The following is a 17,578-nucleotide window of genomic DNA, read 5'->3' on the forward strand; positions in this document are numbered from 1 at the left end:
TCTGAGTTGAAAGTGAATCTTTGCCCTTGGCTCTTCTCCAGCATTCCTCGCTGAGCGAATAGGGATTTGGAATGTCAGAAAATAGAAGAGGGGAGGGGAAAAGATGTGTGTATGACTGTGAGTGTTTATATGTAAAAGCAGCTTCGTCTGGGAGGACTTCGGGAAACTTGACTTCCTCCGATTGCTTCCTTCTCATAAACTCTTGGTTCCTTATTTGTGTTTTGTTTTTTGTTTTTTGTTTTTTTAAGTTGTTTAATCTGAATTATCACGGCAGTTCTAAACCCCTTCCAGCCCAGTGGAGTCAAGCTAAGGAAAGACAGCATGATTTCCAGAGGATTTCTCTTTCTTCCCTCTGGATAAAGTGACGGTAATTCGTCCCAGGCTCGTCTCCAGCAGGATCCAAGGTCGTCTTTCCTCTGGGATTTAATCCGGTGTCATCGGGAAACTAGAGTTAGGTTTTACTGGGGAGCAAGTCTCACCAAGAAGTGTCCTTTTGGGAGAATCAAGGACTCGATCTAGGCAGAAAAGGTGTGGCTCAGCGCAGTACCCTACATCGTAAGCTACCAATCCTGAGCACTTGTGGTTGAAGCTGGACTGAAAATATTGATGGAACACGCTTCTCAGACTCTGTTTAACTGTGGACTGGTTCAGAGCGCAAGACTATAATTTACAGGGTGGCTTTTATCCTTTATTTAGTTCTATCCAAAGTCTTCTCGCATCAAGTCAAAAGGAGAGATTCTGGGAGGGTAACCTGCAGGGCCAGTTTCCCAGCGTTGCGTGAAGAATCCAGCGGTTGAGTGTCTGTCTCCATCCTGAGGAACCATGTCCTCTTTATACACCCGAAGTAAAGATTTCACTCGGAATAGGAAATCTCAGTCTGATTCTCCCCCAGCATCTCCCTCCCCGACTGCCAAGACGCTTCGAGTAAGCAGCATTTTGTTTACATATGTTCCTAGTTGTGTCAAAGGTGGAGAATGTGTGTGTGTAACTTGGGGAGTTAAGTTTAGAGCAAAGGCATTTCGGAGCATATGGGAATCGGTAGAGGAAAAAAGGAAAATTTGCAAGTAAAGACCGTGTATGCTTTTCTGCAGGAGGTTATGGTTCACAATACTTAACTGTAGTCTTAAGTAAAAGCAGATTTAACTATGTCAGACTACAGTTTCTGTCTTTTAGCTTTCAACCATCAGTTGGTAAGCTGTCTGACAGATTTTAGAGTCCTTGTCACTGTATCTGACATGCATTTCTTAATTTCTGTGGCTGTTTTTAGTTGCTCCCTTTCCTGTTTTTTTGTGGGTCAATACTATACTTCTAGAGAAAAAGCTCCCAAATGGTCATGAAACCATATACATTAAACTTCAGTTATGTGCAAGTTCCTCGTGAATGTGAGAGAGAATATGCCCTTGCCTGTTTTATGTGTCCGTTGAGTGATAGAAAAAACAAAACAGAGCAAGGAATTAATGGACACTTGGAGTCTTTCTTACTCCTCAGTCACCATCAGGAAGTTTCCTGCTTATAAAGGCAAAGAAAGAACTCCTAGCTATTGACAACCAGCTGTATGGAGGTGTTTGTAATGTCCTAGGCAGATCCACTTGAGTTTTTTCTCAAATGCATATTTCTGTGGAAGCAATTTGCGTCTGATTTAGTGTCTGCCTCCGTAGGAAACTGACAGAAGCGAGGACTGTTACCAATAGCAAGCGATGAGAAGCCCGATGGGCATATTAGGTAGTAGGCAAGGTAGCAGTTCCTTCTAGGGAACAAGATTGTGCTCTACTGTATATACAGAATAACAAGCATGATGGTCACAGCTTCCTTATTTGGGGAGCTGTGGGGGAAATATCTGCAAGAAACCAGAATTGACTGCTGCATTTCTGAGTTATTTTATATTCATTTTCGGTGTCTTTCTCATGGGATAAATTACCATGGAGTGGCATTTGGTGTGTGACATGTTGGTCTAGGACATCAGCTTGAGATGTTTAGTTACCGGAATACCAAAAGGATCTTGTTATAAAGCTCTTTCATTCATGACTTCTTTCTGTGAGAGGACTGGGAGGCTCCAGGGTATATGTCATCCTTGTTGAGTTCTGGGAGAGTTCCATAGGCTGCTGCCTTTCCTTTCTAGGAAGCTACAGAGTATGGGGCACCATGGGGCACTCAGCTGGTTGAGTGTCCAACTCTTGGTTTCAGCTCAGGTCATGGTCTCAGTGTCGTGGGATAGAGCCTTGTTTGAGCTCTGTACTGAGCATGGAGCCTACTTGGGGTTCTCTCTCCTTCTCCCTGTGCCCCGCCCCCTGCACACACATGTGCTCTCCCTCTCTCTTTCTCTCAATTAATTAATATTAATTAAAAATAAAAGGGACTATAAACATACACTTATTTAAAAAGAAGCAACAGCAGCCACAGAATGCTTTCCCCTCAACAGCTGTTGGGTACTTTTTGGTGGCCTCCAACTGAGGTCCACAAAATGGAGCACTTTTACTTCAGTAGTGTGTCCCTTTGTTCCTGTCCCTCTTACCAAACTTGGCAGTACGTCTGGTGTAAAGAACCCATCGTTAACATTTGTTCACTGCTGTAACCACAGTTCCCAGAGCACTCAGCAAATTCTGTTTGGTGACACATGTGCCTTTTCCTTTTCTCTTTGAACCCATTTCTTCTTCACAGTTAAGTACTACTTTCTTCTTGTCTCAGTCCTCACAGCTGTCATCCACCGTTTCCAGCCTCTTTCCATCATCCCCCCCATCCCCTGACTTTTTAGACAGAGGTCACCATGGGATAGAATTTGAAAATTTGGATTTACAGGAAACCAGCACATGCATGGCCTGATAAGAGACCGCATCCCAATGTTAGTGGTCAGTGGCTGTGGATTCCCATAATAGCATCTGCTTACTGTGACCAGCTTCTAGGTCCACACAGCCTTGGGCTCTACTCTGGAGACTGTTGATTTTTGTATATCATTCATGTTCTATTACATTGCTTGTGTCTTTACTGTCTGAGAGAGTAAAGGATATGCAAGACTAATTTGGAGGTTGAATGGGTTACAAAACTAGGATTTATCTCCTAAGAGTCCCCTGTAGCCTAGTTTACTCTCACGTCCTAACTAACTAGGGTGCTAACTGGTTTTGAATGCTGTGACCATCGCGTCTCTCACTCTGTATGTGGTGCTCTTTAATGACTAGTGTTGTGGTGGCGATGTTGCGCTCTTTGCCTTCTGATGCCCAGTTATTTTCACTGGCTGCTGCTACACCATCATTACCTCATTTCACCCCTAGCCACCCTGAAAGGTGAGTGTTGCTCTCACCATTTTACATGTGAGGAGACTGAGATACATGGAAGAGAAGTGGCTTCCCCACATCACTCAGCTAGTAAGCAGCAGAGCGTGGTCTCTCTGACCTCAAAACCCATATTTATCCACAACACTGGTTTTATACCAAGTACATTGGAAGGTTAAGGACATTCTAGAGTCAAAGATGACAGTTAAAAGCTTGGATAGCTGTGGGAATCCAAAATTCAGGCATAATGAGGACCCAGGAAACTGAAATTGCAGGAAGGAGGAAGGCGGTATCTGTAGACCAATGGAGGGAATTGACAGACTCTACTGATTTTCCCACGACTGATTCTCGAATCCTAGTCAGAGCATATGGAAACATGGATCCCATAGGGCCTGAGACCGTGTGGGCTACAGGTCTTCATATTTCTCTTAGAGGCAGAAATACTTTAGCAAGGATGCAGGGACATGTCTGTGTGCATCTCAGAGTTAAGATGGGAACACCTCTCGTTCTCCCCATGCAAACTTGTGTACCTTCGGTTTTCTGCTAAAAGTTGCACAAAGAAGCCAACATTTTTCTAAACAAATGTTTGAAATTTTGAGCCAGCGTATAAATATTTATGATTTTTTCTTACTATGGCTAAACAGGCTAAATATTAAATGCTTTCGTATAAGGAAAATGCTCTCAAAGGGAATTTTTAAATAATGGCTATTCACAGGGGAGCATGTTTTGGACCCCTTCCTCTTAGCCAGATGTTCAAGCAGCAGCTTGGGCAGACTGTAAACTGTAACTCAAACAGGTATGATTTTTAACTCGAGAAAACAAACAGGATGATTTCTCAGTACTAGAAAACTGAAACTCTCTCATCATACCTTTACTTTTCAACTCTCATCAGCTTCTGATCCTTTTAACATGACGTAATTCTGTGTTTCTGTACTTGGCAAACTAGGACCCTTTTTAATAGTATAAAAATGTAATAATGGGGGGCGCCTGGGTGGCTCAGTGGGTTAAGCCGCTGCCTTCGGCTCAAGTCATGATCTCAGAGTCCTGGGATCGAGCCCCGCATCGGGCTCTCTGCTCAGCGGGGAGCCTGCTTCCTCCTCTCTCTCTGCCTGCTTGTGATCTCTCTGTCAAATAAATAAATAAAATCTTTAAAAAAAAAAATGTAATAATGGGGGCGCCTAGGTGGCTCAGTCGGTTAAGTGTCTGCCTTTGGCTCAGGTCATGATCCCAGCATCCTGGGATGGAGCCCCACATCAGGCTCCCTGCTCAGCAGGAAGTCTGCTTCTCCCTCTCCCACCCCTCTGCTTGTGTTCCTTCTCTCACTGTGTGTCTCACTGTGCTCTGTCAAATAAATAAATAAAATCTTTAAGAAAAAAATGTAATGCTGGCCTAGAGATTAAAGGACTAGTATTCTCCCTAATGAAAAATCACTAGCATATGGAAGATAGTATGTGTCTTAACCAGCTAAGATTTTACTTCCTCTAATTTGTATTTCGAAAATATTTTTCATTCTCTGAACACAAAATTACACTGTTAAACATGGTTTTTAAAAATACACCCCTCTCTTTCCATAACGAAAATATCCATCATCCATTCTTTTAGTATCCTCACCGCGCTCTAAAATGGCTATGTCCTGGGATTGAGGCCCTTGTGGAGGCCTGCTTCTCCCTCTCCCTCTGTCTCCCTCCCCTGCTTGTGCTCTCTCTGTCTCTCTAATAAATAAAATCTTGAAAAAAAGAAAAGAAAAGATATCTGAGTCAGTCTGGAAGTTGTTCTGTTTTCCCTGAGTAAAAAAAATCAGAGATGAGTAGATCTGTTATTCAGGGAGCTCCACAAATTTTAGAGACAAAAGAGATGTTGACCTAGTGTGAAAGCCCAAAGACTTGTTTAAAAAAAAATAATTTGGGGCGCCTGGGTGGCTCAGTGGGTTAAAGCCTCTGCCTTCGGCTCAGGTCATGATCCCAGGGTCCTGGGATCGAGCCCCGCATCGGGCTCTCTGGTCAGCAGGGAGCCTGCTTCCTCCTCTCTCTCTCTCTCTCTGCCTGCCTCTCTGCCTACCTGTGATCTCTGTCTGTCAAATAAATAAATAAAATCTTTAAAAAAAAAAAATAATAATAAAAATTTCACTGTTCAGGGTCAACAGAGACCAAAACAGCAATATTAAGAGCATACCATTGAGAATAGTCATTTTATTTTTTAAAAAAGATTTTATTTATTTGAGAAAGGGTGAGAGAGAGAGAGAGCACAAGCTCGGGGGAGAGGCAGAGGGAGAAGGAGAAGCAGACTCCTGGCTGAGCAGGGAGTCTGATGTGGAGCTCAGTCCCAGCATCCTGGGATCATGACCTAAGCGGAAGGCAGACACTTGACCAACTGAGCTACCCAGGTGCCCCTGGGCTCAAATTTCTAATTTGAAACTCAAATTTCTAATGGGAACCACACCAGTGATTTATGTATGAGAATTTGAAGGCTTAGCCTCTGTTCTCACACTCTGAAACAACTACGTGAGGTGCTGGGTTCACACAATTAGTAGAAAAACTTCCTTTTGGGCTGCCTGGGTGGCTCAGTGGGTTAAGTCTCTGCCTTCAGCTCAGGTCATGATCTCAGGGTCCTGGGATCGAGCCCCACATCAGGCTCTCTGCTCAGTAGGGAGCCTGCTTCCCTCTCTCTCTCTGCCTACTTGTGATCTCTCTCTGTCAAATAAATAAATAAAATCTTTAAAAAACAAAAATAAAACTTCCTTTTGATGTAATTTTCCAACATTGAAAAAAATAATAATTCTGAACTACAAATACATTAAACACCTCTAGCTCTTGCTTTTTCCTCAGCATTTATATTATCGGGTCTCAAGTATATAAATTCTGTTAACTTAAAAATTAGTCAATTTAGATGGCTTAGCAGTTCTAAATCATCTTGAAAACAAGAGCCAGGTAATCAGTCATTGGTCAATGGTCTCAAATTATTATTTGCTAATTTAACAACATATTTTTCAATATAGGTATATCAAAAATAATAAAATACTAAAGAGTGTCCACTTTGTAGGGCTTAGTTGATATTTACTTCTTATATGGAACATTCTTGAAGTAGGTAGGTCATCAGCTGAACCCTGGGAATCTTTTAATTAGACAGATTTTCATTGAATTGCTTGGTGTTTATGATAATAGGATTGGGCCTGCATCTATAAAGCAAGATCCGTAGCATTTTTCCCACTTAATCTGGATTGTTACTCCTTCAGGATTTATATCTCAACTGAAAATGTAGAGATTTTTCATAACGTTTTTCACCCCAGCCATTAATATAAATAAAGGGAACAATTAACCAACTTGTTTTGTTTTATAACCAGTTCTACAGACTAATCAGGGAACTTTTGGTAAACAAGTGAGTGATAAAGGATCGCTGCTTTCACAGACCTCTCAGGTTAACAGCCTCCCCTCAGCCTCTTAGCCTTCCAGACCATTCATTATTGATAGTCATTCTTTGCATGTCCTTTCTGCTCTCCTGTGGCAAATACCAAACAGTTCTTTAGTGTATTATCCTGTCCTTTCTACCTCTCATTCTGCATCTGGGCACTACCAATCTGGAATTCATACTTCACTTTGCTTTATAATCCATTGTCATGGAATGAGAAACATTTGTCTGGGTGAAAAAGGCTAATGAAGGATGCAATCTGTGAACCATTTTTTTTCCTAATGAAAACCACTAGCGTATCTGTTTTCTTTTTTAATTCCACTCAAGAAAAGTCAATGGCAGTAATTCTATAACCCAAGGACCCTCCTAAGCAAGAATAGTAGAACCTGTAGAAACAAAAGCGGTTTCCCTATTTGGAATCTGAGGTGCTGGACTCGTTAACCCATGTTCTACATAAAGCTGCATGAGATGATGGGGCGCCTGGGTGGCTCAGTGGGTTAAAGCCTCTGCCTTCGGCTTGGGTCATGATCCCAGGGTCCTGGGATCAAGCCCCGCATTGGGCTCTCTGCTCCGCAGGGAGCCTGCTTCCTCCCCTCTCTCTCTGCCTGCCTCTCTGCCTACTTGTGATCTGTCTGTCAAATAAATAAATAAAATCTTAAAAAAAAAAAGCTGTATGAGATGGCATCTGAAGTCATGGTTTTTCGACCAGAGAGACTGAGAGTTTTGAAGGCATCAGTTCCTTTCGTGGAGTTTCCATGTGACAACACAGAGAGGCAAGCCGTGCCCTACCCTTGGCCCTCCAATTTTCTGGTTCCATGATAAATGTTTATCAAGGCCACCTACTCTATTTTCAGTCTTCTCACCAAATTAACATTCCTGGAGCATCTGCTATGCAAAAGCCCTATGCTGGACACTGGAATTCAGAAATGATAGATACAGTCCCTGCCTTCAGGGAATTGACAGTCTAACTAGAGAGATGAAAAAGAAAATCAAGTACAAGGTGTTTTTGTTTTAAGAGATAAGTCAAGTGTAAATGCATTAGCCGGATGTTTAAAGAACAATAGAAGATAGGTGGTTGAAGAAGGAGGAAATTACATTACAAAAGTGGGAAAAATATGTATGAGAAAGTATAGGATTATTTTGAGAGCTGCAGATCAGTGTGGCTAGAACAAAAGATATATTTAAGAGTATATTAGGAAATGAAACTGGAAACATAGCAGGAGCCAGGTCACATGGGGCTTAATATGTCATTCTAAGGATTTGGGGAGTTATCCTGTAGATAAAGGATTGTAAAGTTGCTGTGATCAGTATTGCTTATTTGAGAGATTTCTGGCATCTGTGGAGGCAGGATTGAAGCGGGGGGAGTCTAGAGGTTAAGTCCGTTGCCCCGAATGCTATACTCCAGTGAGAATTGATAAGGGCCTGAACAAAGACATTATCCAGGCAGAACAGAGAAGCATTCAGCTGTTTAGAAGGTAGAACTGACAAGACTTGGGAATTGATAGAATAGGGCTAAGGATGAACTTGTGAGAAGGCAGAGTCCAAGATGACTCCCAGGTCTCTGGTCTAGGTGACTCAGTAGAAGATGGCGTGACAAAACTTAGTTGGCATACGGGGGAGGGGGAAAAAAAGGCATGAAGTGGGGGAAATGATTTCACTTTTGGATATGTTAGAGGTTTGGAACATCCAGGTAGTGGTATCCAGGAAGAATTTGGTCTAAAGCTCAGGAGAAAAGTATGGGCTGAAAACACTGATATTTATGATTAAGCTATGGGAGTAGTGAGCTTGTCTGAGGAGTAGATATAACATAAGGGAGCTGAGAATAAAACCTTGAGGTGGGGGAGGTAGTAACAACGTGTGGCTTCTTCCTGTTGTTTTTGTTATTCAGTTACTGCACAGAAAGCAGATCTTATATATTGTTTGTTTGTTTGTTTGTTTGTTTGGAGGTATTGTAGTCACCTCTTAACGGTGATAAGCTTTAGTTCCCGAAGAATCCAGAAATTTAGGAGGTCAGTTTAGGGTCAGTTAAGAGTGTAGGGTTCTCATTTTATTTTCTGTACATAATCAGCTGTGCAACCTGGGGTTGTTTTTCGAATTTGAAAAAGTTTTCAATTTATTCAGCTTTGTTTTTCACTTCTCTTTCTCAGTCATAATATTTGCATGAACAGACAACTAATTATTGTCAGAAGACCCAAGGGAAGCAACCGGAGTTGGCTTTCATCCCCTTTTGTTCTTTTTCAGCCCCTTTTTGTTTCTGTTCTTAACCTGTTTATTATGCAGTGAGTGGCGGTTATCCACAACTGGGGCATTAATTCTCATCACAGCCCATCGTCTTTGGTTACACAATGCAGGGAGTTCTACCGGTGCGGTGATTAGATGGTGATACTAAAAGTATGGCTGGACCTTAGCCTTTATGGTTCATTATGAAAGCAATATTTTCATACAGGACTCTTCACACCTTTGTGTTTGTTGACTTCATGTGGTTGGTTATCTGGGAGTATAACTCTCCAGACAGTAAAATAATGACCTTCAATGTCTGTAGGTTAGAAAGGGTAAGTAGGAATTAGCCTGGATTATCAAAATCTACAAATAATCAAAACCCTTTTCTTGTGTGCCAAGGAATTTGTTTGAGCTCTTTACTCTTGCCGCCAACAAGCATTGGCAGAGCCAAAGGACCAAACAGGAGTGGAAGAGAGAATTAAAAAACAGAGAAATTGTGGTAATATCAGTAGCTAACATTTATAGAACATTTGCTGTATGCCAGGTACAGTCCCAAGCACTTATGTTTATTGTCTCATTTAGTGTTTTTGATAACATTATACACTGGGTACTATTGCCCCTGCTGTAGTGATGAGGACACTGAGGCAGAAAGATGTTAAATAATTAGCTAAGACCACCTAACAAGTAAATGCTGGAGTGCTTAAGCAGTAAGCCATCTAGCCAGGCCAGTGAGACTCCGGTCTCCAGTATACAACTCCCGAATTACAGCTAGTACCCCTGCCTACTGAACCTATTTCAAAAAGACTGTCATCACTAAACCTTATCAAAGGAACAAAAGCTTTACTGAATAATTTAGGAAGAAACAAATCTAAACTAGTCAAAAGTCAGAATTTTGCATCATCTCAAAATAGGTAGTTTTATTATTTGTAAGTATCTGTGATGAACTATTGCCAAGGAATGAAGATCTGCTATACCCTTTAAGGTAGTAATCTAGACTTTTTAGTGAGTGTATTAATTGTATATAAGTAATTATGCTAAAGCTCTAAGTGCTCAAAAGTAGATCCTTTAATAAGGTTATTTCTCTTCTTTCGCTTATGCTACTATAATTTGCTTTATAAAGTAATTTTTAAACAGGTGGTATAAGGGTCACCTGGGTGGCTCAGTTGGTTAAGCATCTGACTCTTGATTTTAGCTCAGGTCATAATCTCAGGATTGTGAGACTGAGCCCAGAATTGGGCTCTGTGCTAGGTGTAGAGCCTGCCTAAGATTCTCTCCCTCTCCCTCTGCCCTTCCCCACCCATAAATAAATAAGTAAAAGATGGTACAAAGATACGCTTGAATTCAGGACTTGTTAAGTTATAACAAGTTCTGAATTTGAAGAGCCTGAATTATTGAAGATTTTCTTATCTGAGGGACCCTTCTCCTGCCAAAAATCAAACAGACTGCAAATACTTCCCCTCTCCCAAATTTCTTCATTCTGAATTACCTGTTTTGTTTGGGGAGAAAAATTTAGCCCCCTAAATCCAAAGAATCTTATGTATCTAATACCTAAGGTCTATATGGGGGGGTATAAAACATTTCTAGTGGAAGAATCAAATTCAGTGGAATCAAATTTAGTGAAAGAATGCAAAGGGAAAAGAAAAGCTTGAGTTATCTTTTAGAGCTTCCAGTAGCATTTAGGGATAACTATGGCCCCAATAAGGTCCCAGCTTGTGCCAGACTTCTTACAAGTCATTCATGATAGTGTCTTTCTTCATGACCACCTAGTTTCAAACTCCAGACTGGTGAACCCGTTAGGCCTGTTCTTTCCATGAAACCTTATGGAAAATCTGTAGTCGGTATTGGTCTCTCTCTTTTCTGGCTACTTTTTTATTTGCTGTACTTAGCAGAAAATCTAGTGTCTGATCAATTTCTTGCATCATTCTCTCATTGTTTTATGAATACGCTTATCTTTCCTTCCCAAAGAAGAGCTCTTTGACATTAGAGAACCATGTCTTAGATTCTGCACATATCTATTTTTTCCTCTAAATATCACTCACAGAGCTGGGCACACAAAGGTATTTAATATACATACAAGGAATGAACACTGCTTCCTAATTAAGATCTGGTCTCTCTGTTCCTATCCCATTTGCGCACCTGGAAAGGAGTCAAAGGCCACATACTAGAAAACCCTATTTCTGAAATGAAGGCCAACCATAGATCTTCCCGGGGCAATTCAGATACCTGTTCATTGCAGTTGGCTAGTGCATCGGTAGCTCCAAGATACATGAGTTAATATTTTGGCTTCTTTGGGGACAGGAGGAGAAAAGGCTAAGAGCAGAGAAAGTGCCTGACCTTATGTGGGACCTACTTAGAAGTAAAAACGTTTACCTTATGTTATTTAGGTTCCCAAGTGTTTATTTCCTCTTGAAATGTGAGGTCTGGAGAGCCTCACTAACCCCCTTGCAAAGGTTTTGATTTGATCGTAGCTGTCTAAATCTAAAAAAACTGCTGCTCAAGCAGGCTGTTTGTTATACAAGGACATTTACCATGTTAAGAAAAAAAAATCCGTCTTTTCCCAGGCTTTGGGAATGGAGAGGTTAATGCCTAAAGTAGGTGTGAGTGGTGATCAGTAACAGTGTCTACTGCAGAGCCTTTTTCTTTTTTTTTTTTAAGATTGTATTTATTTATTTATTTATTTGAGAGAGAGAGAGAGAGAGAGAGAGAGAGCGAGAGAGAGAGAGAGAGAGAGCATAGGCCCAGGGCAACAAGCCCTCCAGGGAGTCTGCTTCTTCCTTTCCCTCCACTTAAGTGCGCTCACTCTGAAAACTTAAAAAAAAAAAAAATGTATGATATAAACTGAACGTTAAGTACTGTATTTATTGACTTTCTTGCTTATGTTCCATGGGAATTAAATAATTGGGAAAGACAAATCAAGGAGTATAATATGATAAAGTTATATGTAATTTAATCCTTCTAAAAGCTAAATTTTACTGGGACGCACACTCTCACACACAGCACCTGCTTGCACGGACAGGAGCTTCTCCCCAGTGCAAGACCACGTTCTCGGCATTATTCTAGTTCTGAACGCATATCATCACCTAACTGCAGCTGATTGGCCATATGTACTAGTGATATTTCTTATTTTGAGGAAGTTATAAACTAGACCACGTGTTTTTGTTTTTGCTTTTGTTTTTAATTCTTTTTTTTTGTTAAGATTTTATTTATTTGACAGAGATCACAGGTAGGCAGAGAGGCAGGCAGAGAGAGAGGGGAAGCAGGATCCCTGCTGAGCAGAGAGCCCGGATGCAGAGCTCCATCCCAGGACCCTGAGATCATGACCTGAGCCGAAGGCAGAGGCTTTAACCCACTGAGCCACCCAGGAGCCCCTAGACCACGTGTTTTTTAAAGAGGGATCCTTGTGCTAGTTAGAATTCTGAAATGGCTCCGCAGAGATGTCCTGGCCTAATCTCCAAAGCTCAGAAATATGATGAGATAGTTCTTCTCTGATTATGTCATGTGGCACAATTCCCCTTAAGACAGGGGGATTTTTCTGGGTGGGCCTGATCTAATCACATGATCCCTTAAAAGCAGAGAGCTTTCTTGGCTGATGACAGAGGGGAAGCCACAGAAATTTGAAGTGTGAAAAGGACTCAGTCTGCTGTTGTTGGCTTGAAGATAGAAGAGGCCTTGCGGGAAGGAATGTGGACACCTGTAGGAGCGGTGAGCAGCCTCCAGCTGACAGCTAGCAAGGCAGTGGAGATCTAAGACCTACAGCCGCAAGAAACTGGATTCTGCCAACACCGTGAATGATCTTAAAAGCAGATTCTTCCCCGAGCCTCCAGCTAGGAGCCCAGCCAGTAGACACCTTGATTTCTGCCCAGTGAGAACGTGAACAGGGAACCCCGTAGACCTATGCTGGACTTCTGACCTGCAAAAACTGTGAGATAATAAATGGATGTGTTGAGGCACTACACTTTATTATAATTTGTCACAGCAGCAATAGAAAGCTAATACAAGTGAGATTTTTTTTAATGATATTAAGGAAATATTAATTTTTTAGATGTGGAGAAAAACCCTGATATAGGCCTCACCATCACTATCCTTTCCTGTCACACCTTTGTGTAAGTCTTGAAAGTTTTTCTCCACCCCGCCCCTGTATTTTTCCAAATTGTGCAGGATCCCCAAGTTTATTACTAGAACAATATAGATTCAGAAAGATCCCTTTTCAAGCTAGACTGGGAGCCTCTCCTTTCAAGTTACTCAAGTCCCATCTGTTTGAGTTGTAAAGAGTATTCTTCCCTTAAGGTAGAAAGCTAGGAAAACTTTGTCTCTCTGAGACATAAGTAGGAAATCAGAATGATTCTTAAGCTCAAGAAGTTACAGAATTCTATTACTTGTCAATTAGCTCCGATATTGAGTAGCTTTGCAGTAACCCTACAAATCCGAAAGGTCCATGTTGCAACCACACTCCCATCCTTGACTTGTTCATCATCAGTCATTAGTCTGAGAACACTGAAGGGAAAGGCTGGTTCTCTGTAGGCCATCCCAGAATAGCTCAGATTGTTTCCCCTGGCTCCGCTAGTGCACGAAAACATGATATAAAATGTTCTCTCTGCTTAGTCCCTTTCAGGGAAAATGTAAATAGGAGATTTTTTCCCATCACTGTGGGGTCAGGCCCTAACTCCAAAGGAACATAAGTTAAACCCCTTTCAGTCTTGGCAGAAGACATGTGACTTAGTCTCATTCCTTTCCCTTGGGCCCAGCTTTCCAGAGCCACAATTTTATTTTAAACTTGGTCGGAAGAGTTTGGTTTTAATTACGTGCCTTCCTGAACTCCTGATAACTTTCAAGTTAAAAGCTTTTGTGGGGAATTTTCTAAGCCAGTCTCTGGTGTTCTGAGAGCCCTACACATTTCACAAATCAAAACCAGCCTGGTTCCCGTCCCTTTCCAGGATTGCCGTCTGAATTAATGACGATCTTCACTCTGTTCTTTGATCAGAAACAGGTCCCAACCAATGAAATTATTATGGGAGAATTTCAAGAGGCATGAAAGGAGAGAGCCCACTTCTTGGTTTTGGAGCACTTTTTAATATGGCCTATGTAGCTGATCATTCTTTTTATCTCTGTTTTCTGTGTTCCTGGTGGTTTCTGAAGATCTCTTAGTCTTTACCACTCCAGGGTCTCATTCACAATACCTAGTGCCCCCAGTTGGGCCCTAAAAAGCTGTGAAATTAATTCCTTCTGTGAACAGTTTTTATATCATTCAGATGCACCGAAGAGTTTCTCCATCATTCGTCTTCAGTAGAAGGTAGAGGAACACTCTTTAACTAAAACACTTAGAGAAGTGCCTTCTACGACTTCCTGACTAAAGCACCTAACATAACACATGTGTGTTAACTGCAAGTAGGGTAGAGTACTCATGCCTTCTCTAAAATATATGATGTCACCATGTACAGATGAGATCTTCAGACCCTATTGAAAGAGTAGACTAAGAGTAACTGTTGTTTTTTAAAAGCGAGAGCCCAGGGGGGCACCTGGGTGGTTAACCGTCCGACTCCTGATTTCAGCTCAGGTCATGATCTCAGGGTCCTGAGATCAAGCTCCACATTGGGCTCTCCACTTAGTGCACAATCTGCTTATCCCTCTCTGTCTGCTCCCCCTGCCCTCTCTCTCATAAATAAATAAATGAAATCTTTTTTAGAAATAAAAACAAAAGAGAGACCCTGCAGAGAAAGATAGGGCTATGGGAAGAACATAGGTAAGAGGAACTCACATTCCTAGCTTCCAGAAGATCCTAGATTTGGCTAGCGTCCCCGAGCCCTGTGTTGTAGGGCTTCTCCTTATTTGCTGCCCAATAGGCTGACTTCTTAGAATCTTCGCTTGGAAAACCTTCAGTGTTCATTTCCCCAGCCTGTGTTCTGCTTACCTTTTATGATGTCACTTCCTGGCTTGCTGTTCCCCTGAGACCACTTAGGCAAACTCCTACTCTATCTTGTCTCCCTCTCTCCACATTCACTCAGTAGTCTCCCTGCAGGGATGGCAGGCAGCTTCGTAGAATGAGAAGCAGTGTCAGGATAATGGTGAACTGTGCTTTAGTTTGATCGACAGCAGGATGAAAAGGGAAGACTGAAGTGAAGTCTTCACCAGTTCAGCAGCTCTGCTCCTTTTACCCAAGAACCAAGAAACCCAAACTTTTCTCTCCCTAAATCTAACCAGTGTTTTTTCATCAAACACCAGATTATCTAGAATATCAAGAAGCCAAACAAAATAATAGTTTCTAGAGATACTCCACCAATGAAAAAAATGAGGACGTATGATCTGAAAAGGTTTTTATTAGAAGCTGGGAAATTGTACCCTAAGTCCTGTGTGTTTTGTTGTTGTTGTTGTTGTTGTTGTTTTTAGAGAGGGAATGGGGGAGCATGGTACGGGGGAAAGGAGAGAGAGAGAATTTTAAGCAGGCTCCATACCCAGTGTGGAGCCCAGCACAGGGGTCAGCCTCACAGCCCTGAGATCAAGAGTGGGCTGCTTAACTGAGCCTCCCACATGCCCCATGTCCTGTATACTTTCAGCCTATAGGAGCACTCCTCTTAAGCTAATTGCTGTTGTAGTGAGAATAGCATCACCTTTAGAAATCCCAGTTGTCTTCTTTCTTTGGAATGATACTGTGCTATGCTAATACGCTGCCTCTATTGTATCCACATCTCAGTTCATAAGGTTGATATACTCTCCTCTATTTGGTTGGGTTGGCCTTCCCAGGACATACCTAAGGTAGCCCTTGAAAGCTATAATAAAAAAAATAAAAAATAAATTAAAAATAAACAAACAAACGAAAAAAAAAACAGGGAGTCCAGATAGCTCCAAAGGTCAGGTAAAAGCTGGAGGGGGGGGAGGAATGTCCGAAGAAGTGAGGAGAGAGCAAGATTAACTGGAAGTCCTGCTTTCTTGAATATCTGGATCTAGGGACATCATCTTCCCTCATGTCTCCTGGATCACTCATCACCTAGACTTTTTTTTGATTAAAGTTCACCCCAAAATCAATTGATAACGCAAATCTTAACATGCCTTTAAAAATGATAAACAGCAGACTGTGATACTTGCTTTCAGTTGCTCCCAGCAGGTGGAAATCAGTGTCCTTCATCAGCTTCTACGGGGCTGTCTGTGGGAGCTCTCTCCTACAAGTATGCCTGGAGGGACAGAACTGGTACGGCGGGCACAGGCTTGAGCACCCTTAGCAGTACCTTTCTCGGCATGCTGTCCTCTGTGGAGAAATTCATTTAGGCCTTTTGAAAACCCAATGGAATCTACCTTTTCCCATCCAGGAACCTGATTGCTGCGTGGTAGCTCTAACCTATTTCTTGTTTTTAAGTGTTAATATTTTATATCAGCCTCCTCAGTGGTGGCCAGACGGTATATCCAGCCATACTGTGCAGTCACATATCTGTCTGAGAACTTTCTTGGGGGTGACGACAGGACATAAAAAGCTTCATAGTGTTTCCAGACCATCCTAAATGAGAAAGGTTAATTATGTGTCATTCTTATAAGGAATAAGTCAGTGGAAATGATTAGCATGCTTTGATGTCTATGTAATAGCTAAAACTGATACCTGGTAAAATCCTAATTTCCTTGTCTTCGTGAAAAGAAACACTGTTTCTTCACTCTAGAGGGACCTGCCAGAGTCTATGGGGCCTGCTGGACTTAAAGCTGAAGATGTAGCTAAAATCTTACCCAACAAATTAGATTTTTACAAGGAGGAAACTAAAGCATTTTCAAGTGAGGGCCCACATTTTAGGAATAACAAAGTCAATAGATAAACATGATCTGTCAGTAAATGAATGAGCGTATACCATGCAAGGTAAGCTTCTGTTTCAGTTAGGAGGAAGCAAAAGAAGGCACAAGGCAGAGCAGTTTGATTATACATGGGTCCTTTTCCATACCTAAGACATGGTGTGGCAGGTCTGTCTTGGAGAGACTGACAAGAATGATTCTCCCAAGGGGGTAGGTGGGGGAAGAATGATTATCTCATATGGATAATGAAATTTGAAAAAGGCAGCTCTGCCTAGAAGCAGCAAGAGAAAGTAAGTGGTCTCCTGAATTGCTAAATTATTGTTTCATTTGGTTGTCTGTGAGCTCAGTTCCCTGAATCAAAGGTCCTAAGCTAACTTACTGCTCTAACGGACATCAGCGGCCAGTATAGTATTTCTACAACCAGAAAGGGAATGGGGGAGGGGGGTCAGGGCAGGAGAGGAAGCCGACATTTTAAGAATGTACTTCCTCGTAACTATCACATTTAATTTTTACCACAAGAGTAGCTGGTAACTTGCACAAGGTCACATAGCTAAAAGATGTCAAAGCAACAATTAGAGCTGAGGTCCAGCCAAGGACATCCCACTCTTTCCCAGAAACATTAACAGTTTAGTTCAGTGAGTCTTTACCAAGCACCTGTCATGTTCTGGCACTGAAGGTGTCACTGGGAATAAATGCATGGATCACTGCATTAAGGAACCCCCACCCCAACAACATATCTTTTTTAAATGTATGTATGTATATCTTTGTATTTCTCTAACCTTCTCTTCTCATAATTCATGAGTTTCAGGAAGCCTTTGTGGTTGGAGCCCACTTGTGAGCTCACCTGGGTTCCTCCCATCGCTTCAGACGATTGTTGATTCTGTTCATAGTGCTCTCCTGACTCATGCAGCCTATTCTGG

At 41.8% G+C, this 17,578-nt stretch overlaps 1 protein-coding gene across 9 annotated transcripts in view; it reads left to right on the forward strand.

Moving 5' to 3' along the window:
• The window catches only part of PPP1R12B (protein phosphatase 1 regulatory subunit 12B), a 216,470-nt gene that overhangs the window by 170,155 nt on the left and 28,737 nt on the right, over positions 1 to 17,578 (forward strand). Inside the window, exon 1 of one of the 9 annotated variants that reach the window (XM_047705551.1) lies at positions 139 to 924. The exons of the other annotated variants lie outside the window; for them this stretch is intronic. Within the exon in view, the coding sequence (XP_047561507.1) occupies positions 823 to 924 (102 nt within the window). The 5' untranslated portion in view covers positions 139 to 822. Of the gene's footprint in view, positions 1 to 138; positions 925 to 17,578 lie in introns of those variants that run through there. 9 annotated transcript variants of the gene reach the window in all.

This window comes from Lutra lutra, chromosome 15, assembly GCF_902655055.1.
Source record: "Lutra lutra chromosome 15, mLutLut1.2, whole genome shotgun sequence".
In the NCBI taxonomy this organism is placed as follows: domain Eukaryota; kingdom Metazoa; phylum Chordata; class Mammalia; order Carnivora; family Mustelidae; genus Lutra; species Lutra lutra.